Consider the following 21,527-nt stretch of genomic DNA (forward strand, 5'->3'; position numbering starts at 1 on the left):
GGACACCCGTGCCAGGACAGTGAGCAAAACCTCCCCTGGCTGCTGCCTGCCCGGTGGCTACATCCCAGGACGCTCTGCCCGGGGGGAGATGCCCAAAGTGGTGCCTGCGGCTGCACCCTCTGACGTTGCCTCGTGCTGTGCAACATCTCCATCCTCCTGCTAAAACACCCTGCGGTCCCCAGCGACACCACCGCTGCTGCTGAAGCGGGAGAGCAGCCCAGCACCGCGGCACTGGGGCGGTTTGGGAGGTTTCGGTTGAGGTATGGGGGCTGCCACAAAAATTGTGCCAGGGTAAAGGGATGGAGCCAGAGAGTGGCAAGTGCAGAGCATTTGCCTCCTTTTGCTTTGATTGCTGCGATCTAGAGAGATATGGACGTGCTGGAACATGTCCAGAGAAGGGCCACGAGGATGATCAGAGGGCTGGAGCACCTCTCGTATGAGGACAGACTGAGAGAGTTGGGGTCGTTCAGTCTGGAGAAAAGAAGGCTCTGAGGAGACCTTATAGTGGCCTACCAGTATCTCAAGGGGGCCTACAAGAAAGCTGGTGAGGGACTTTTTAGGAAGTCGGGTAATGGTAGGACTAGAGGGAATGGATTAAAACTAGAGATGGGACAACTCAGACTGGACGTTAGGAAGAAGTTCCTCACCATGAGGGTGGTGAGACACTGGAACAGGTTGCCCAGAGAGGTGGTGGAAGCCCCATCCCTGGAAGTTTTTAAGGCCAGGTTGGACGGGGCTTGGAGTAACCTGGTCTGGTGGGAGGTGTCCCTGCCCAGGGCAGGGGGGTGGGAACTGGATGCTCTTTAAGGTCCCTTCCAACCCGAACCATTCTGTGATTCTATGATCTATAATTAGCGGCTGAGGTCTCTATAAATAGAGCCTTGCTGTGTGGGAATGTAGTGGAGAGGCAGTGGGTGCGCTGGAGGGGGTTTTGCAGGAATGGAGAGTGCTGTCCCATCCCTCCTTGGACCTGCAGGTGGGCGATGGCCTCAGCGCTGCCTGGGGACAGATCCAGCCATGTGGCTACAGCAGGTCAGAGAAGATGGTCTGGATCTCCAGCCCAGCTTCTTAATGACTCATTATGTATCCATGGGCCAGGCCACGTCTCTGTGCCTCAGTTTACCCCTCTACCACGTCCCTTGCGCTGGGATTTATACTAGGTTGGCATTTGTGCCAGTGCTTTGCCCCTAGCAAGAGCTGCATCCTCCCTGGAGATATTCTCCCATCACACCAGGCCTCCTTTTGGTGGCTGCCTGAGACTATCAATTTTTGTTTATTTTCTGTGTGGATGTGCTGGTTTGAAAGTAGGACAAAATTCAGGCTCAACTGGGAGCTTCTCAGACTTGCTGATGTTGAGGATAACTAACACCAGGATGGGAGCATCTTCTGCATAAGCTTTCCCAGTTCCCCTGCGGGAGATCAGGTGGAGCATCCCTGGGCATGACGTGTCCTTCTCCCAACAAACTGGCCTCGCTCCATGTCTGGCACCTTCCCGTGTGGCGGGGCAAAGCGTGAGGATGGACTGGAAGCCCTGCTTCTACCCTACCCCTTATTTGCTGGAGTCAAGTTGCTTTCTAGAAGTGGGGAGGGGGCATTAGGACTGCTGTTTGAGGGGGTCTAAAAAGATGCTTAAACCAGTAGTCAGCTGCCTCTGTGCCAGAGTTTGCTCGTGCATCTGGGGTTGGGTGGTTGCAGACCCTTCCCGTCTTCACAGCACAGCAGTTCTGCTCCTAAGTCAGGAATTCAGGCGGATCGTAATAGCATTAACCTCAGCACGGTGGAGTGGGCATCCCTGCTCCAGCCCACGATGGCTGGGAGGGGGGTCGGGAGGCATCCGGCAGCTGATGGGATCGGGGCAGGATGATGAGCAAGGCCATCCCGGCATCTGGCAATGGTTAGGGGAGCACCAGGACCCCTGGACTGGGTGTATAAATAGGAGAAGAGAGGCCAGCTTGGAGGTGGGAGGTCTGGCACCGCGCAGGGGGCTGCAGGGTCACATCTGGAGCCCTGCGCGGCCCCAGGCCCCACTCCCAGCCACGGAAACCTAAGGAATTGATAAATGGATAAAAAAGGAGAAAAGTTTAAGCATTGGTGGCTGCTGGCAGGGGATCGGAGCAAGGGAGCGATGTGTACCCGCCGATGCTGTGGTGCATAGATGCATGTAATTGTTATTTCCTAATCAATCCCTCTCAAAAATACTCTTTATTTGGAAGAAAGGGGCATTTAAAAACGTCACCGTCAGCAGAGCTGTGCTGTGTTCATTTCCATCGTAGTTCCCTCCTTTGTCATCTATATTGTTTTAAGAAGCCAAGAATCTGTGCATGTGTTTTTTTTCCTCCTTTTCACATCAAAGCAGTTTACTTCAGTCTTGGCACAGAACGGGAATTCATTGGCAGGGATTAAAAACGAACCTTAAACATCCTGGCCTCTCTGTCCTTACTTTTTCCACACGTTTCACCATTTAAGTGTTTCCAAGCCCTCCCTGCGCCCTCCTCCGTGGGAGCACCAGGCTTTACAAACCCCTCTTCCCTTCGTCCCCAGCCTTTCCCCCCCCACGGACACAATTTTGCCGGTGCCTCTGTTTGCCAGATCTTCAAGACTTTCAGTTTCTGTTTAGCATAAAAAGCTTTTTGGCTTGAATCAAAGCGTGTTTCAAATTTAAAGCAAGCTGAAACAGAAAGGGCTGGAGGGGAGCGGCTGTGCAAGGCTCAGATGGTGGCAGGGACCCCCCACGCCAGGTTTCTTCCAGGGGATGGGTCTGACTTGATCTTGCAGCAGGACAGCTTCCTCCCCGGCTCCTCTGGTTTTTAGTTTGACCCCAGTGGAGGGGGAAAAGCGACCCCTTGCACGGCCGCATCCTGCAACAGTCTGGAGGTGGTGTGTCGCCTCGGTGAATGCTGGTGGTAGTGCCCTGCCCGTCCCACCAGTTCGTGCAGTGACAGGGAGGGAATGGCACCATCTAGGAGCTCCTGGATTCATGGTCATGGGGTGGATGGGAAATCATGCAGGATGTGAGCCGGCTGGGATGGGAGTGATGGGCAGCGGTGGGCAGCAGAGCCAGGGAAATAGCTGGTTCAGTGGGGAGCAGGGTGGAAGATGGTCCGAGGGGAGGTTTCACCTGGGATGCCTAGTGCGTATCTCAAAGATGGTGCAGTAGAAATAAGGAAATGTTGGGAATAATTGGGGAGCAGCAATCCTTTTTCTTCCAGGAGAGGGACACCTGAAGTCAGGGTGCAAGAGGGAGGGAACAAAGCACACGCTGGTGATTGCTCTACAGGAGATGTAGAGAGAGCACAAGCGCTGGTGGTTCCCAACAGAGCTCGGAGATCTTTGATGGATTTGTTGTGTTTAATTTTCAGTACTGCTTTTGGGGGAAAAAAAATCCATGAACCTATAGGGAACTTGTTCCCCAGGACGTTGCTGAAGCTGGGACCAAGCAGCCTTGGAGGGGTTGGCAGGATATGCAGATCTTCATTCGTGGTCTTTCTAATATCGATGTCTTGTTTGATGCTGGTCCAGTGTCATTTTGTTTGCTGGGGTTGGGTGTGAGGACCCCATAACAGTGGCTTCAGGGGGATTCGTGTCTTCCCTTTTCTGTCTGCTTGAAGTGTCTGTCCCCAGTTGCTACTGGAGGTGGGTCCTGCTGTCTAGACACCTGTGGGCACCCCCCTGAATCGTTCCCTACCCTATTCTCTTCTATTTTACCTCTTTTAATTTGGTTTATTGTGATGTTTGGGGAAGTGAAACTGCTGAGCTGCAGAAGGATGGTTTGTGGGGGCCGAGAGACCAGGGAACAGGGAAGGGCTCCTCCAGGGATGGCTCCAACACCAGTCCTGGCACCTGGGTCCATGGCCAGGGACCATCGCTGGGGCCCCAAAAGTGCCTGGGTTTACTGTGAGCTTAGATGGATTGAGCTGGCTGTTTCTGTTCACATCTTCTTGAGCGTGGATGGAGGACACTGATGTCCATGTCCAAGGCCCCCGAGAAGGGTGTTCGGTGCCTGTAGGACCTGCTCGGGAGGGGCCCTGGTGTGAAGCAGTCCGTGGTGGGAGATTTGGGAGTTAACAGAAGGCGAGGGAATGAAAGCAGAGTTCTCTGGAAGCAGAGAGCTCGATACAGCCAGCGACCTCCTAATGAACAAGCAGCTTTGATGACCTGGCCCAGGTGCTTCCTTCCTGGAAACAACACAGCCCCTATTGTCTTCTGCTGGGCGAGCTGCAAAGCTGGAATTGCTCTTACGCTGAGCAACAAGAACAGGTTCAAGTGGCTCTGTCCTTTCTGCTTTTTCCCTACTCCTCCGTCTCTTGAGACCTAGCAAAGATGTTTGCGTAGAAGACATGTGCAAGAGCAGTGAGGGAAATGAGCTGGATTTTAAATTGCATTTACCTAATTTATGAGAGGCAGGAGTGATACGGGAGCTTGCAGCAGCTGGAGTTTCTTCTTCGTGACTTCTGGAAACCTGGGCTCCGTACCCATGGCCTCCAGCCTGGCCGCAGGCTCTCAGTGAAAGAAAAATCGTGATCTGCTGTAAAACGGTGCAGGAATCAAACCCGCCTCCAACGGCATTTAGCAGTGAAGATGTCAGAGCTGGTAGTGAAATGACACAGCTAATTGCTGAGCGCACAATTACCCTCACGCGAGCCCTTTGGGCCCTGGCTGGCGTCTTCCCACCCTCCGCCTCGGACCTGCCTTTCCTCTGCGCCCCACCGCGCCGTAAATGTCTAACAAAACACAGCACACCAGCAACGTCCCCGAATACCGCAGCGGCGAGTGACAGATGGTAGCACTGGTATTTACTACGGGCAGTTGCTCCAGTTGCTTTTTCCTTCCTTTTTTTTTTTTTTCCCTTTTCCTTTTTTTTTTTCCCATTTTTCTTTCTGGTGGAGGGGTTGAAATGAAGCAGTGGGAGCTCTGCTGCAGTCCCCGCAGGCAGCTGAGGAATGGGCTGCGGCGGTGGGTGCTTTTTGTGGGTGCCTGGTCCCAGCTCTCTGCAAGCTGGGGCAGTGCTGGGCTCCTGAGCATCCCCCGGTGGGGACGGGGTTGGTTTTAATTCTTTTCAGCCTTGTTGCAGGCCACCAGCTGAGGACCACCAGTGGGCTGTGGGCTACCAGTTGGGTAATGCTGGGCAATAGCAACACTTCTCCCATTGCGTAAAGAAATCCCTGGAAGAAATGGCATCCCGGTGGCTGGCACATCTCTGTTCCCGCCGAGGGTCCCATCTCTGCCGGGCGGTGTGGGATATCCTGGCCTCGCCTGGTGGGATTCGGTGCTGCAAAACCCTCGGTGACAGCTCGGAGAGGAGGACGAGGACGTGAATCGAACAAGGCGACAAAGCTGCTCCAAAAATCAAAGCGCGTTCCCCCTTTTTTCCCCGGCAGAGATCCTGCATTCATTGATTGTTGACATGACATATGTGGGTTGGAGAAAGGCAGCGGCAGCTTCTGGCAGGGGAGGAAGGGGCTGGGGGGGCCGGGGCAGGGGGGGGGTGGGGGGAGCTCTGCAAGCCGAGATGCTGATTACCGGGGGCAGCGAAATAGCTTGCAGCTGCCTCCGCTCAACACGCTCTTTGTGGCGCTTGCAGCCACTCTTTGGACGCAGCTATTTTTAATTTCCCCAAGCGCTCGCACAAAGCAAAGGGGGTGGGCGATGCCGCCGGCGTCCCCCCTTCCCGCCCCTCGCTCCCAGCCCCTTCCCGGCCAGCCCCGCGCTTCCCGGCTCCCTCCCGGCCTCTGGGGAATGGGGGGAGCTGCACCCCCCTGATTTTTTTTTTTTTTTTTTTTTTTTGGGTCTGCCTTGGGAGCCGGCCTCGGCTTCCCCCCCCCTGCCCCGCGCCAGTGTGTGCGGGGTGCTGGGAAAATGCAGAAATAAATAAATACGCAATTAGGCAGGCGTCCAGCCATGGCGGGGGGGTGTGTGTGTGTGTGTGTGTGCGCGCTGCAAAAGGAGGCTCCGGCCAAATTTTGGAATGCCTGAGAAAGCAGCCGGAGCCGTGGGCGAGCGCGGGGTTGTGGGCTTCCCACCGCCGCTCTCCTCCCGGCGGAGAAGGGGTGGCTGCGGCCCCCCAGGAGGAGGAGGAAGGAAGGTGGCAGCTCCCAGCCTTGCTCCTGGTTTTTTTTTTCCTCCATCGGCATCTTGCAGAGTTCAGGACAAGGCATGTTTGTGCTGGGGGTGTGATGAGAGCGGGGGGTCTCAGCCAGCCACGGCTCAAGAGCAAACTGTGTTTTGGGGGCCAAAAGCCGAGGTGTGCACTCCGTTCAAGCAGCAACATGGTTTGGGGTTAATAAATTACTTATTTGCAGTCCTTGTTCCTCTGTTATGGTAAGCATTAGCGAATATTATATTTCTGGTTTATCCCGGACATGCATTATTCATCAGGTTTGGAGTCTGTAAAAGGGACATTGTCAGGTTAAAACTTGCGTGGAGACGAGCCGAGGTCTTCAGTGTGTTTTTGTAAACGGCTTTTCTCAGGGTTACTGAGTGCAGGGTTTTTGTAGAAGTCTTTCACCTTTTGTCCATGCTGTTTTGAGGCATTTCTGGTGAAAAATGAGATTTCCCAGGCAGGTTTTATTATTGGTCTTCCTCATTGACTTATCGTGGGCTGCAAGGTATATAAGGTAGAAAAAAAAGGCCAGCAAAATACGCGCCAGCCCAGGTAACAGAGTGTGAATATGCTTTTGCTAATAGGTATTTTTTAAGACGTTTTTATTTTGCCCTGTCCTTCAAAAGCTGTGGAAGAGCCCTTTCCCTGCAATCACTGAAGTCTGACTGCAAGCGGGCAACAAGAGAAAACAGCCACTCGCTCTTGCTGAAAGTTAAAATTACCATAGGTAAATCACGTGCGCGGCGACTTGGTTTTACCCTTCACCTCCTTCCCGCAGGATCCAGGAGCTGATTTGTCTGTGTATATTAACATGGCTTGTACCCTGCCGCCCGCCGCGGGCAGCACGGCTCCTCTGCCACCTCTTCTGCTTTGAAGGGAGAGCAGGTCCCTGGGGCAGGGGTGCTGCCTGCGGGGCTTGGGCAGCTCCGGGGGCCAGGGGGAGCTGGGGCAGGTTCCCACCTACCACGGAGGGTATTTTTCCCCATGTGGGGTCCAGAGGAGGCCACGAAGATGGTCAGAGGGTTAGAGCATCTCTCCTATGAAGACAGGCTGAGAGAGTTGGGGTTGTTCAGCCTGGAGGAGAGAAGGCTCCAGGGAGACCTTACAGCAGCTTTCCAGTATCTGAAGGGCACCTGCAAGAAAGCTGGAGAGGGACTTTTCACAAGGGCATGTAGCGATAGGACGAAGGGTAATGGCTTCAAACTGGAGGAGGGTAGATTTAGATTAGATATTAGGAAGGAATTCTTCACTATAACGATGGTGAGATACTGGCCCAGGTTGCCCGGAGAAGCTGTGGCTGCCCCATCCCTGGAGGTGTTCAAGGCCAGGTTTGAGCAACCAGATCTGCTGGGAGGTGTCCCTGCCCAGGGCAGGAGGTGGAACTAGGTGGTCTTTAGGATCCCTTCCAACCTAAACCATTCTATGAGTCTACATTTTCCTGACATGCACCCCAGACCCATGCCACGTCTCTGCTGCCTTCGCACCCCTTGCTGTGGGGATGCGATCCCACGGGTCCCTGCTCTTGCACACCCCTTGCCACGGGTACTGTAGCTCCGCGTGCCATAGTTGTGGCTCTCCGTGATTTTATGCCCGAACAGTGCCCTGGGGACCCGCAGCAAGGCCGTGGGCTGCTCTTTTGCTGCAGCCCATGATTGTCACTGCTTTCCTCTTGGTCCCCATGCAGTGATGCTTGCAGTGTTTCCTTTGCTGTGGGTGACAGGGTCCCTGGCAAGAGGAGGTGAAGGGGACAGGAGCACAGGTTGGTTTTAGACATATCCTGGCAGCACCCAGAGCTTTCATGGGATTTCCACCCGTTGTGATGCTGCGGCTGGGGAGAAAGGGTGGGTTTTTGGAGCTCGCCCAGCCTTGGCCCTTTCCTCCTCGTTTCATCAGCCCTGCTGCAATCGCATCGATAAAGCCACAGTGGATCGCCAGGGCTCTGGGAAGCTACTGGGATATAATTAGGGTTTTGGTTCGCTTTTCTGGCTGCTTTCCCATTAGGGGAGGGACGGCGAGGATTATGGATGGAGCAGATGTGTGGAGGAAGGGGATGTTTGGCTTGCACGGGACGTTAATGCCACGCACAGGCCGATGCTGGGGGGTGAAGCCTGTCGTCCCAGGCATGGGCGATGGAGGAACGTCCTCTGTGCACCAGCCCCAGATTGCTCCTCTCCGCTGGGGCCGAACGGCTGCTCCCGAAGGAGATTGCAGGGAGCGCTCCTGGGAGCAGCTCACGGCCGTGAACTCGCTCCTCTCCCTGAACTCCACTGCAAGTGCAGGAGCCAGATGGGAGCAGCAGGTTTAGGGAGAAAACGCTGCTCCCCTGGGACACGGGGACGGCTCTGGCAGCCTGGTGTGTTATTCCCAGCCTTTGTCCCTGGCTGTGGCAGGCGCTCAAAGTGCTTTTTCCCCTGGGTGCCTCTTGCCTTTGAACCCAGCGGTGCTGGCCCGGCCAGGATGGCTCTTTACTGTCTGCATCAACACCCCCACCGCACCTTGCATGTGGCAGCGAAGCCAAGCTCGAGTTGTTGCCGGGTGGTCTCCTTGCCCCACAACAGCTATGTGTGCCTGTTGGGAGCTTGTCCTCTTGGAACTGTCTTTCTTGGCCAAAAAGCCTCCCATTTTGTGCCATTCGGTGGGACGGCCAACGGTCAAAGGTTGGAAAATGCTCTCCATCTGCCGCCTTGGCTTTTGTGGAGGTCTGCAGAGTCCAAGCTTGTCTGGAAGCTGCTGGGAGCAACGCAGAGCAGGTATGGGGTTTTCTAGAGGGGTGAGGCATGGGGTGCAGGATGTGGCTGCTGCTTGCTTGGCCAACCCAACCCAACCTCTTCTGCTTGGGTTGTCCCTCTCACCTCCAGCTGCAGACCCCCGAGCACCCTGGGAGCCCATCCGCATGGTATTCCCAGCCCGGCAGGAAGTTCTGCAAAGCTCGTAAGAGCAGTGCTGGGGAATAATGAGATTTCCAGGCTAATTTGGCCGGATTCAAGAACTTCCACTGAAGCATCTGCGCCCGTGGGAGTTGCCCGAGCCTCCGGTGGATCTGGTGCTGCCGATCCCTAGGGTTGTCCCCACCTCGTTTGCAGTCATTGAGCGCTGGTGCGCAATACAAGATGTTGTATTGACAGTCCTCGGGGTGAAAGTGGGGGCTTGGCTTGGGGGAAAACCCGCCACGGTGGCAGCGCCCAAATGCGTGATTCCCCCAGGAGATATGGAGCGTGGGATGTAACTGGCGTCTGCTTTCCTGCAGCCAGGCGGGAGCCCGCTGTTTCCCTGCAGAAGGGAGAGCAGGTGGGCACGGGGTGACGTGTGTATGCGCGATGGGGTGGGAAGAGTGTTGACCACAAGTGAATTGCCTTTATGCGCTATAAAGCAAAATCTGCCGGGGAAATTTTCAGTTCAGCTGAGCCCAAAAAGAAGCCAAACCAGGGAGAAACCGCAGCCGTAGCCCTGCGGTACAGTGGTGGGTCGGCTGGTGGGATGGAGCGGGCTTGAGTGGGTCTAACCCTGTGTCTTGTGAGAGTTTTCAGCAGAGCTTCGCTGAGAGGCGTCTGCTGGCTTTGTCCCTTGCGAGGTGGTGCTTTCCTTCTTTTATTTTTTTGTTTTAGTGAAGAAAAAAAATGAAAATTTCTAGTTCATATGGAACTGAAAGTTTTTTCTTTACTTTTTCTTCTACTGAGACACCAGGAAATGTCCTGCCATTTTATTTACTCTTATTGTGGGAAGCACTTGCCATTTTTCACCTTGCTCTGTGTGCAGTTCACCGTGCTTCCTGAGCCGGCGTAATGCAGGGCCTTAAATTATCCAGAGCTCGACAATGGCTGTCGGAGGTGCCTTCACATGGCTGTAACGGTGTTGTGTGTTTGCTCCGATTCCTCTGCTCGGGTGCGTTTGTAGGAGAGATTGTGGGATGGCTGGAGACCAGGAGACCTCTCCCTCTTTCCCCTCTAGGCTGGAGGGGAGATGGATTCACTTAGGGAGGTGCAGGGCCTTGATGGATTTAGTTTACTGCTTTTCTTGGGTGACTCTTACCTTGCCCATCCTTGATGGGTCAGAGAAGATGGAAGCAGCAGCTCCCTCCACAGCCCACTCGCTCCTCCCGGATTTCTAGTCCGGATCTTCCTGAGTCTCTCCACACGGTCTGATTTTAGGTGCTACATGCAGTGGGGTGGCCTCATACGTCTCAGCCAGTGCCTGGTTTCTGTGCGCTCTGCGGCACACCTCCATGCTGCAAGGGTGGCGGCACCTCGGGTGGCCCTTGGCCGTGGTGGGAGTTGCTCCTAGGTCAGAGCAGTGCTGAACAGAAGACCTTGGGTGTCATTCCAGCAGCAAATAACATTGAAGCCCACATCGACTGCAGTTATTTTCCCACTTCGCAAGAAGACTTGCTCCAAAATTGAGCGGCAAGAGAGCTTTTCCCTGGGTTCATTTCCTAGGGTTTTTCCCAAGGTGTGAAGCCCATTTCACTTAAATGTCTTTCACGCCTTTTTGCAGCTGCCGTAAGGATCCTGAGCAAGGGTATTGTCCTTCTCGCCAGTTTTTCTACCCAACTCTAGTCTCAAAAGCGAAAGGTCTCTGGAGAGTCAGTGTAGCAGCCTCAGCCCTGGTGTGACTGGGTAGCGGAGCCAGCCTGGGCCACTGGGCAGAGCCTGCCCCAGTTCAGCCTTGGCTCTCCGTCACAGACGATGCCCAGGTAGATGCTTGAGCTGTTTCCCTCACCCACATGAAGCAGAAATCCAGGTCTGGCTGCAGTTGAACATGGCTTGGTTGGCTGGCCAACATGGGTGGAGATCATCCTGCCTCAATCCACGCTTTCCACCTCCTGAGCTGTCTCCAAAATTAGCATCACTGTGTCTATGGCCATCTCTGCGTGCGGGTGACCTTGTGAGTCCTGCTCTGGGGATGTGGTTTCTGATGTTTTGGTGAAGCCCTTTTGCTCCTGGGGAGGGAGGTGGAGCCGGCGTGCACGGCGGTGGTGGTGAGCGCCTGCACATGTGTGCCTGGCAGCGCGCGGTGCAGGGACCACCTGGGACTTGTCTCCTACACCGAGGGGGTGGAGAATAAAGTTGACAAGGCCAATTTGGAACTGTGCAATTTAAAATTAAAATATCAAGATGCAAATGAAGCCCACCTTTCCTTCCCACCCCCAAACGACTGCATTTCTCTCCCCAGGCAACTCGCCAGCCATGGTCCCTGCACCAAGCTCCAGTCCTGTGTGTACCGTCCTGGTGCTTGGTCTCACCAGGCTTTTGCCGTCGGGCTGATTACCATGACAACTCGCTTGAACGCTGCAGATATTTGCTTCCCCTTTGGCTGGGTAGCTGTTGTGCCTGCGCGTTGGGGAGTGGGGAAGATGCCACGCTGGCAGCTGCGAGCAGATGGGGTCGGATCCGTTATCATGTATTTTTCCCACCCCCCTCCTAGGAGGGGAGGAGGACGTTTTGCATTTTAAATGCGTTTAAATCTCGGAGAGGGAAGAATAACTCTTGGGTTTGCAGGGATGTGAGACGGTGACTTCGGCATGGCAGGGCCGGCAGGTGCCCGTGCAATGCTGGGCTTTTGCTTTGGTCCCCAAAGAGCTGGGATATGGGTTCAGCAGCTGCTCCAAGCACTTTTTGCAATGCTGGGCTTTTGCTTTGGTCGCCAAAGAGCCGAGATGGCTGCTCAGGGTGGCCCCTCAACCCCCATCGCAGTAGGACCTGGCTCTTGTTCCCATCACAGTGCCGATGTTCTTTGCATCTTCTGTCCTTCTTCCCCTCCAGCAGCGCTGAACGTGGGGCGTGTGCGTACGTGGGTGCAAGCTCCCCCGACGGGCTCCCTGGATTTGGGGATGCTACCGAGGACCCGGAGGCTCGGAGCCCGGCGCCAAGGGAGGTTGCACCCACTTGGTGACCACCACCAGGTTTGCTGACCCTCCCTGCCCGGTGTGGGCGGTTGTGTCAGGACAGGATACAGCCGTCCCTGTCGTGCATGGACCCCTCGGAGGCCGTTCAGCAGGAAAGAGGTTAACAGGAAGGAGGCAGGCTAGGCGCTGGCTGCCAGCTCCCGACCCCGCTTTGGGGTGGGGAGCAGCTGGGAGCTGCAAGAGCGGCGCGAAAATCGCCATATAAGGCCAAGACGAGCCGGCTCCAGCCTCCCGCGCAGCCCCGGCCCAGCTCCCTCCGCTCCGCCGCGCTCTCCCCAGATGGGCGCCCGTGGGGACGGGGCTGCGGATGGGATGTGTGGCCCCAAACTTGCTGCCTGGGGACCCTGGGGATGGGTGCTGCCCGTGCCTCGCTGAGGTGGCACTGGGTGGGAGAGGAACCCAAGGGCGCTCGCCGCCGGTTCGCAAGCAGCTCGCGGCCAGTTCGCAGGAAGCTCGCGGCCAGCTCGCCGCCTCGCTCAGTGTTTAGACTCGCTGTCTGTGGACATAAACACCGACTCCACTTAAAAGCAGCCCCTGGCTGAACTCTCCTGCCCAACCCATGCGCTTTGCCCCCTCCCCAAACTGCTCCCTGGGAAGAAAATTCCTTCCCCCTGGCGAAAGTGGAGCCGATGTTGTTTTATCTCCTGGCAGAGGCTCGGGAGGGCTCTACAAGCTGCTGGTGGCACCGTGAGCTGCTTTGCTCCTGGTGCAGAGCCACCTTGGCATGTGCCAAGGCCACATCTGCAGAGCTCCGCTTGTGCCTCCACCTGTGAAAGGAGGCGATGGCTTCTGGCTGGGTGGAGAGTCCAGGCAGCAGTGAGATTTGGGGGCATCTTCTCCTCTTTCTTGCACAGGGGCACGAGGTGTGCATGCAGAGATGCAGGGGGACACGCGTTGCTTGATACCTCCGTTGCATTCCTTTGCTCATGGTAAAAACTTGCTTTTCTATTACCTGGTGCATCGCCTGAGCAAGCTGGAGGTTTCTCAGTGGCTTCACTGAGCAGTAGCTGCTGATACAGGAAGGCTGCAGGTAGGAAGGGTGTGCTCAGGTGGCCAAGAAGTGATACCTGCCTCCTGCTTGGATGGCACAGGGAGAGCAGAGAGCTGCTGTGGCGACGGCGAGGATCGGGGAGCGCTCCTGCGTGCGGGGAGGTGTGGGATGGAGGAGCACAACCTTCTGCTCCCCTTTGATGGGTGGCTGCTCCAGTCCATCCTTTCGCAGAGCCCGCAGAGGTTGTTTTCAAGGGCCTTTGTCTAATTTAATAAATCGAGGATGCTCAGCCTGTTAGACGATCTGTAAGTGTAATAAGATCTACCCGCCGCAGAGCTCTGGTCGCGTTGTGGCTGTATCGATAGCCTTGTGTCTAGTGGCAGGAAGCCTAAAATGCTCATTAAAGCCATGCTGCTTTGCCAGCCCCGCTCGCCCAGCGCCTGGGCAGCTCGGGGCACACTGTGGCTGCCCCGCCAGCACCGGCAGTGGCACTCGGCCGAGCCCACCGGCAGAGCCAGCCCCAGTGCGTGCATGGTGCATCCCCAGTGGGATTTAGGGAGGCTGTGAATAGCCTCACGCGGCTGAAAAGGGAGCTCCCAGTGACTTTTCAAGGAGTTGGTGGTTTCTTGCTGATGTCCTCCGAGTGGGAATGGTGGATGCGGTGCTGGTGTGGGCTCCCTGTGCCATGCTGGTGCTGGGAGCTGCCTGTCCAAGCCGTGTTGCTGCCCTTGCCCAAGGCATGGCTGCCACTACGTTGCTCTGATGTGCCCGTGTCGATGGGGCAGCGGAGTTTTAAAGAATCATGGAATGGTTTGGGTTGGAAGGAACCTTAAAAACCATCCAGTGCCACCCCCCTGCCCTGGGCAGGGACATCTCCCACCAGCCCAGGTTGCTCCAAGCCCTGTCCAACCTGGCCTTGAACCCCTCCAGGGATGGGGCAGCCACAGCTTCTCTGGGCAACCTGGGCCAGGGGCTCACCACCCTCACAGCAAAGAATTTCTTCCTGACATCTAATCGAAATCTCCCCTCTTTCAGTTTAAAACTGTTACCCCTCATCCTGTTGCTACACTCCCTGATAAAGAGTCCCTCCACAGCTTTCCTGTAGCTGCTTTAGGGACTGGAAGGTTGCTATAAGGTCTCCCCAGAGTCTCTTCTTCTCCAGGCTGAACAACCCCAACTCTCTCAGCCTGTCCTCGTAGCAGAGGTGCTCCAGCCCTCTGAAGGGCTTCCTCCCTCCCATGCCGCAGCCCAGCCATGATCCCGTTTGCATCCCACCTCGAGCACCGCGATCAGCCGAGCCTGGGCACCAGGGATGGGGGGAAGCTTTTAGCAAACACGGCAGCTGCCTTTGCCGAGTGCTCGGGAGTGCTGCGAATGAGCAGCGCGCTCGTCGGCAGCCGCCCTCATGAATATTTTAGCTGGGAGAATTAACATTTGTCAAGAAGCATTTATGGAGGCAGCGTGGATGTCTCTTCCCCAGGCGCCGCAGGCTCGCTGCTGCTCTGGCGCTGGGAGCCAGGGCAGAGCCAGCCAGAGCCCAAGCCCTTCCCATGCAGCGTCGCGGCGGAGCAGGACGGCAGAGCCACGATCTGGCCCCCAGGGACGGCCGGGCCCCGGTGCCAAGGCAACCAGCCCGCCATGCGAGATAGACAAATGGTTGTGGTTTGTTTTTTGGTTTTTTTTTTTTTTTTCCTTCCTCTCCTGGTTCTTGGCAGAAAGTAAAATGTCCCTTTTGTTTGGCTTCCTCCTCCCCCTGTCCCATCGCCTTTCTTTAAAGGTTGTGTTCCAGATTTCATCAACCCACATTGTGTAATAGCCCCGGAGAACGGCGTGGGCATTGGCTGTGTCCCACCAAGGCCATGGCAGAGCCTCTCCTCAGGAGCTTGACCGCGGGGTTACCTGCTCAGAGAACATTTTGTGTAGTCGCTGAGTGAAGCTCTGTTGTATGTTGGATCCAGCTCCTACAATGCACACGTGTTAGAAATGATAGGGAAATATACTTGGAGAAAATGCGGAAATTTTTGAATCTAAATAATGCTATATTTTTATCTCAGCCCTGCAAAACCTTATGGGAACGAGAGTCTCGTGCAGATAAACACGGTTGACTCAGCATCGGCCCCTGCGCCTGGGAGTTGATCGCTCACAGAGCATCCTCCTGCCACAGCACCTGGGTCTCCCCAGTGATGCTCCACTTGGGATTTCTTCCGTCGGGCTTGTAAGAGGTCCCCATTCTTTCTTTCCCTCCTTCCCACTGTCTGAGGTAGGGGATGCTGCAGTTGCTGGGCTCTGCATCCTAAGAGCATCCGTCTAAAGGTCTCTGCATCTTGTCTGGAGGCTGCTGGGGTTGTGGATTTGGAGAGCATGGTGTGACTTGTGCCCTGGGCAGCCGGGAAGGGAGAGGAGGAGGAGGAGGAGGAGACCGTACTATAGGCTTTGTGTAGTATGGAGGGGGACGCTGCAAGCACGTGTGTGTGTGTGTAAATACGGATCTGTCATAGCAGAGGGAAACAGCAACGCGATTGTTTCTTGGCTGCAGTTCCTCTGCTCATACTGGCAGCATGGAGAGCTGTTGTTGCTCATATCATGCGGGTGCTGCCTTCCCTGCGCCGGCACGTGGTGAGCGGCCAGAGGTGGCTGGTGGCACCGAGGAGGGCGGCTGCTCGTGATGGTGCCCATAATGGTGTCTCCTCTGCTGCTGCACCCTCTTGTGCTTCCACAGCCAGGCACCAGATGCAGTTGTGGTGTAGCTGCATGGTCCATCCCAGTGACCACAGGATGGGAAATGGCAAAGGCAGGGCCAGCACCTGGGGACAGGGCTGTCCCCGAGGCAGGGACCAGCTGGAGCCAGAGCTGAGCCTGAGCATCCACTCCTGCCTCACCTGGACTCGAAGCCTCCCTGGGGCCCCGGGGTCCGACGCTGGGTTGGACCTTGTATCAAAGCATCTGCTCTTCAAAGGGTTGGTTGAAGTCCCAGCCTTGTCATTGTTTTGGTGTCTCTGCCGTATAACACCTCCCTGCTTTTGCATTTATTTATTCCCTTCCAGTTGCCGTAGCCACACAGTCCTCACCTGCCCTGGGGCCAGCCTGGGGCGCAGCTCTGCCCCTCCTTCCCCAGGGATCCCCAGCCCTGAGAAATCCCCCAGCGCAGAAACGGGTGCTCAGAGGCGGGGAAGGGGTCCTTGTGTCCTTGTCCCCTGCTGCAGAGCCTCTCCCATCTCCCCTGCTCCCACACCGCCGCCCCGCAGCTTTGGCACATGAGGGCTGTCCCTGTTCTCCTGGTTCCTGGGGAGAGCAGCCGTGTGCCATCGCCAGCTCCTGGGCCGGGGATGCCCAGCTGGTTCCGAAGTGTTCCCGGGGTACAGTGCTGCCCGAGCCCCATCCTTTTCCTCCGTGGAGTTTGTGCGTGTGCGTTTTGACCTGGCACCATTTGCATTTCGCTTTGCTTCAAAGTGCCTGCTCTGCCTCCAAGGAAGGAAATAAATGGTGTAAAGGAATTTACATCCTGAGCGAGTGAGGCTGCTGGTCCGTCAGGTTTCATCTGCTGCCGAGAGGTGTGGGGGTGCAGGGGGGCTGCCGTGGAGTAGAGGGATCGTCCCTGATTCCCATCCTGTCCCCGTTCGCGGGGGGAAGGAGGGCAGTCCCGGCTTTGCTCGCCGCCCCTCTCCTGGTGTCCCAGCTCGGAGGCGTGCTGGTGGACGGGGACCCACCTGTCGGGCTGTGCGAGATGCCAGCGTTCACCCTGGCAAGGGGGGTGCATGGCAAAGCCACTTCACAGGGCCAGCCTGGTGGTGGGGGGGCCCCAGCCGGCTCCTCCGCTCTGGGTGCGCTTGTGTCGGGGCTGGGTGTGAGCAGCGGGGGAAGCCGCCCTGAACGCTGCCGTGGGGTTGGAGAGAGAGGAGGGCAGGCGGGTTCTGCAGGGAGCCGTCTGTCTCCTCCTCTCCTCCTGTGCCAGCTCCCTGCCAAATCCCTGCGGGGCCTCCCCGGGAGTCGAGGGGTGCCTCTGGCAAGAGGGACCGAGTGGTCCAGGGTCCCCGTGAGGGACTGGGGCTCCCTCCTGGAGCTGCCCTCATCCCCTTTTTTCCCCATCCTGGATGCGTTCCCTGGTGCAAAAATGCTCTGGGTGGGGAAGGAGGTCGGTCCCAGACCTTACAGTCCTGGAGGCCTTGGCTGTGCCGAAGGCCAGTGAGACAAAAACGTTTTTAAGACTCCACTTGGAGCAGGAGAAAGTTTTTCCGTTGGGTTTTTATAGCTCCCGGAAAAGCAGGGTTTTATTTTTGTTGTCTAAGACAAAAAAATCCTCTTAGGAGCCGACTACCCGCGGCGGTGCAGGGCGGGCGGTTGTGCGTGTGACGTGCCGGGGGTCTGGACTCGGCTTTGCTTTCCCTCCCTCCGTCCCATGGGGTCTGCGGATGCTGATGCTGGTTTCCACAAAGGAAAGGAGGACGTTTTGTGTCCCTGATGTACGACTGGTCCTGTTTGTGTGCCCGTGCTGGGCACCAATGCTGCAGCACCTGTGATGGCTCCGTGCCACCGCCGGGCTGTCATAGGATGCTCCTACCCAGGGACACAGCACCAGGGAAAGCCCTTTTCCTGGGGAAGGGGGCTATTTCCCATGGCCGCAGATGCGTAAACCGGGGGTCTTGGGGAACTGATCTGAATTTCCTGGGGTCACAGGCTGGGGCCATCGAGCTCTCCCTAATCACCCTGTCTTTGCATGGCGCAGGCTGATTTTGGAGGGGTTTTATTGGCAGGGGAGCTGGTTTCCGTGGTAAAAACCTTAACAGCATCTGCCAAAAATCCAACTCCCCATGGGCCCGGCCATCTGGAGGGCACGAGGAGGCTTTGGCAGGGCGAGGAGGTGGCTGTGCGCTGCTTTGGGTGCTCTTTTGGTGCTGTTGGCAGCTCGGTGGGGTCCCTCCACCCCAGTCATTTATGCCCCAGGTGCAGGTTCGCACTGGGATGCTGGGGAGACCCCGGTGTCACCAAGCCTGGTGGGGCACAGGCAGGCTGGGGATGGGGGAGACATGGCATTGCTGCTCGGGGAGGGAGGGCTGTGGGTGCCATGCACCGGGAGCGGGTGGCCGCGCTGTAATCGGATGAGCCGGCGCCGCTCCATATGGACCTGTCAGCTCTTATCAGTGCTGACATCCCTCTGGGTCCCTCCACGTCCCCTCAGGCCAGGGGGGGCACTGCCTGTCCCACTCCACTGTGTCTGCTTGGAGCAAGGGGGCCGGGAGGTGACACTGTGTTGGCAAAACCCGTCAGACAAACAAGGTCCCTTCCATGCTGCGCTCCCTCCCTGGCAAACGCCGCATTTTATTAACTTCAATGTGAAAAACTTGGCATGTATGTCTGCTAGTCTGGCCCCTGTGCTGAGGGCTGTGGGGCCTTTGCCACCCCTGGTCCCCAGATGCCACCCCACCACCCGAGATGGTTTGCAGCTGCAAACCCGACGCCAGCTCGGTGCCTTGCCTTGGTGTCCCCATGCTGCAGCGGGGCAGCCATCCTTCCCTGGGCATTCGGCATAGGCGAAGCGTCTTGCTGGCAGCAGTGGGCTGGACTGGGCTGGCAGGAGTCGTGCCTGCTGGTCTGTGTCCCCACATGTGTGGCACAGGGCATTGCTGTCTGCCGGCACAGCGTACGGATGGGTCTGGGTACTTGTGGGCAGAACACCTGGGTGTGTAGAATCCTGGTGTCCACCAGGAAAGGTTTTAGGGCTCAACTCTGCGCTCGTCTGCTCTTCTCTCCTTAAGCGTTATTCCTTTCTCCTTCCCCTTGCAGCCGACAACCCTCCCGCAGGGCACCATCAACATGAACCAATGCACGGATGTGGTGGATGGGGAGAGCCGGACAGGGCAGAAATTCTCCTTGTGCATCCTGACGCCAGAGAAGGAGCACTTCATCCGGGCCGAGAACAAGGAGATCATCAGTGGGTGAGTGCAGGTCCTGGGCCAAGCCACCGCAGGGCTCTTCCCTCGGCTGGGAGGAAGAGGAGGGCAGGGAGGACCTTGCCCAAGGCCCGGTGCTGCAGCAGTGCATACACAGGCTGATCCCCAAGTGACAATCACGGCTGCTGCAGGGACAGTCCTGGGGGCTGGGTGTAGCTGCTGTCTCATGGTCAACTCCATTCTTTCCACCTTTTTGGCAAGGACCGGGTTTCTTTCCCCTTCCCTGCTCCCCTGCCTGGCGGACCCCTGCCATTGCCTGGTGCTCTGCAGCAGAGCTGGGGCCCGAGCACCCCCAGGGCCACCAGATTTACGCCGTGAGCATGAGCACTGACTTCAGCGGACACCGGTGTGGCTGTGGGTGATAGAAGTCCTTCCTCTGTGCCTATTGCGCGTGCTTGGCTGTGCTGGGCTGGAGCCTGAGGCTTCCCAACATGCCGGCCACCTTTCAGAGCCAGTGCTCAAGGAAGCTCAGCCTCTGCCAGGAGCCTTGGCCAGGCCCCGGAGCTGAGATGCTCCTGAGTCACTCGTTAACTTATAAAGGCCACCGTTTTCAAGTCAGTTTTGTTGTCTGCCGTTGGGCCATGCCCTGCTCCCCGCTGCAGAACAACGCTCCCAGCGGCGTTTACCCCCGGGAGCGAACTGAGCTACACTGGAGCGTTGTGGGATGCTCAGAGGGTGCATCTGATGCCAGGGTGCTCCTGGGCTGGCTGTGGCAGCTTCAGCCCCAGCAGAAAGCAGGCCGGGGGAAGAAGCTTGGCTGCAGAATGAACACCAGGACGAGGTTGAAGCCGATGGGTGCTGGGGTGACCCCACGGTGCTTTTAGGACAGCATCCGATCGGGCACGCAGCTCGCTGGCGCAAGTCCCCACACCAGTGGCAGGTCCCGTAGTCCCTGGGCTGGTGTGTCCGAGCCCAGACCTCATACACCCTCTGGTTCTTGTCCGTCCCTGCGTGGACACTGCCTCCTGGGGCTGCCCGCTCTGTATTTACCCCGTCCCATTTCGGACTCGCCTTCGCAGTGCCCAGCTCGCCCCGCTCGCTCCCTGCGGGTAGGCAGGCAGGCAGAGGGGGGGATGCAGCCCATCCCCCTGATCCCAGTGGAGCATCTGACCTCTGAGGACGATTAAAATACCATCGCTCATAGAAGCGCCTGCCGCTGGGATGCAGTTGCTCAGCAACGCTGAAGATTAGACCACTAAAATGAGCAAATCGCGGTAGATTTCCTGACTCCAGGTGTTGGATGGTGACCTAGAAACATCCTCGTCCATCGCTCACATGCCGGCTTGGGTTGAAGCGGGCGCTGGTGAGGGTGCGGAGCTGTGGGAGTGCCGAGCTGCCGGCACGCAGCGATGGACTGCAATGGTGCTGCTGCTCACCTGCGAGCATTTCCCACGTGGGATGTCTGGAGCTCAGTGCCTCCCTCCGAGAATTTGTTGATATTTGAAACTAGGCAGAAAGTTAAAGGGATGAAGCACTCGCTCTTTCCCACTCTTCCCAAGGCATGGCATCTCCTGCTTGCCTGAGCCCTGGCAGTGGCAGGGTCAGTGCTTTCTTTGAGATGACTTCTATTTCCAAACATTTTCTTTGGTTGTGACGTAGTTATTTTGGTAAATATTGGTTGAAATAGGCATTTTTCTACCAAGGGCTTAGGATTTTGATGAGAAACGTGTTTTCATGCCTTGAAATTTCCCTGGTCTACCAAGACACATGAGCGGGGGTGATTCCCACTCCGTGCACCGCCTGGGACCATCAGACCTGTCCTGCGGCAGCACGGCCACCCCTCTGGCCCTGTTTGCAGTGGTGGGGAGGCAGCGACTGCGGAGCCGGGGTGCCAGAGGCACGGGGGAATCGTGGCGGGTGGAGCTGCCTCTTCTCTTCCAGCCAAGGCAGGAGCAATGGCAACGCCCCAAAACACGGCCAGCCCCCATGCCCTGCTCTCTTTTCCCTCTCCCCACGCTCCGGTTTGCAGCTCAGCCTTTTATTGCTGGTCCTGTCCGCCACGCAGGAGGGAGAGGCATTGCAGAGCGAGGTGGGGCTGATTTACTGTTCATTGGCCCGGCGCTGGATTTTGAAGCAGTGCATTTGCTCCTGACTGCAAGCATTAATCATCCCGAAACAGTCCCACTCTGGGTCCGAGCCAGGCGGGTTTCATTTGCAGTTGCAGCACGACAGGAAGATTTCGCCGGCCGGGGGAGAATTTGTTTTAACGTTTGTTGCATGCTTCTGGCATTTATTGCTTAACCAGAACCTACTTGATGTGGTCATCTCAAAACGCTTTACAGCAGCGGCGTGTGAAGTGGGGGGAACAGGAGAGGGAAGCAGGGACATCTGAAGCAGGGCTGTTTCCCAGCGATGCATGGATCCCTGTGGAGATCACAGAGATGGAGGGGCAGGTCGTCAGGCTGCGGTGGGAGGGCACAGGAGGGTCCCCCAAACAAGCGACTTGTGCAGGGGATGGACTTCTCAATGCCAAGTTCACGCTGCTCTTTCTTGGACAAAAGCACTTTGTGTGCAGTGTTGGCATCGCTGAAGGGGGAAGGTCCTGCCGGAGGCTCTGTCCCTCTCGGCTGTCTTTCAGGATCCTTG

The 21,527-nt window shown here is 56.9% G+C and overlaps 1 protein-coding gene across 2 annotated transcripts in view; it reads left to right on the forward strand.

Annotated features, from left to right (window-relative positions):
* Positions 1–21,527, forward strand: part of MPRIP (myosin phosphatase Rho interacting protein) — an 85,551-nt gene that overhangs the window by 18,329 nt on the left and 45,695 nt on the right. For both annotated transcript variants that reach the window (XM_054210718.1, XM_054210717.1), the window contains exon 4: positions 18,775–18,926. In XM_054210718.1, coding sequence (XP_054066693.1) covers positions 18,775–18,926 — 152 coding nt within the window. The remainder of the gene's footprint in view (positions 1–18,774; positions 18,927–21,527) is intronic.

This window comes from Rissa tridactyla, chromosome 8 (assembly GCF_028500815.1).
Source record: "Rissa tridactyla isolate bRisTri1 chromosome 8, bRisTri1.patW.cur.20221130, whole genome shotgun sequence".
NCBI classification, from domain to species: Eukaryota; Metazoa; Chordata; class Aves; order Charadriiformes; family Laridae; genus Rissa; species Rissa tridactyla.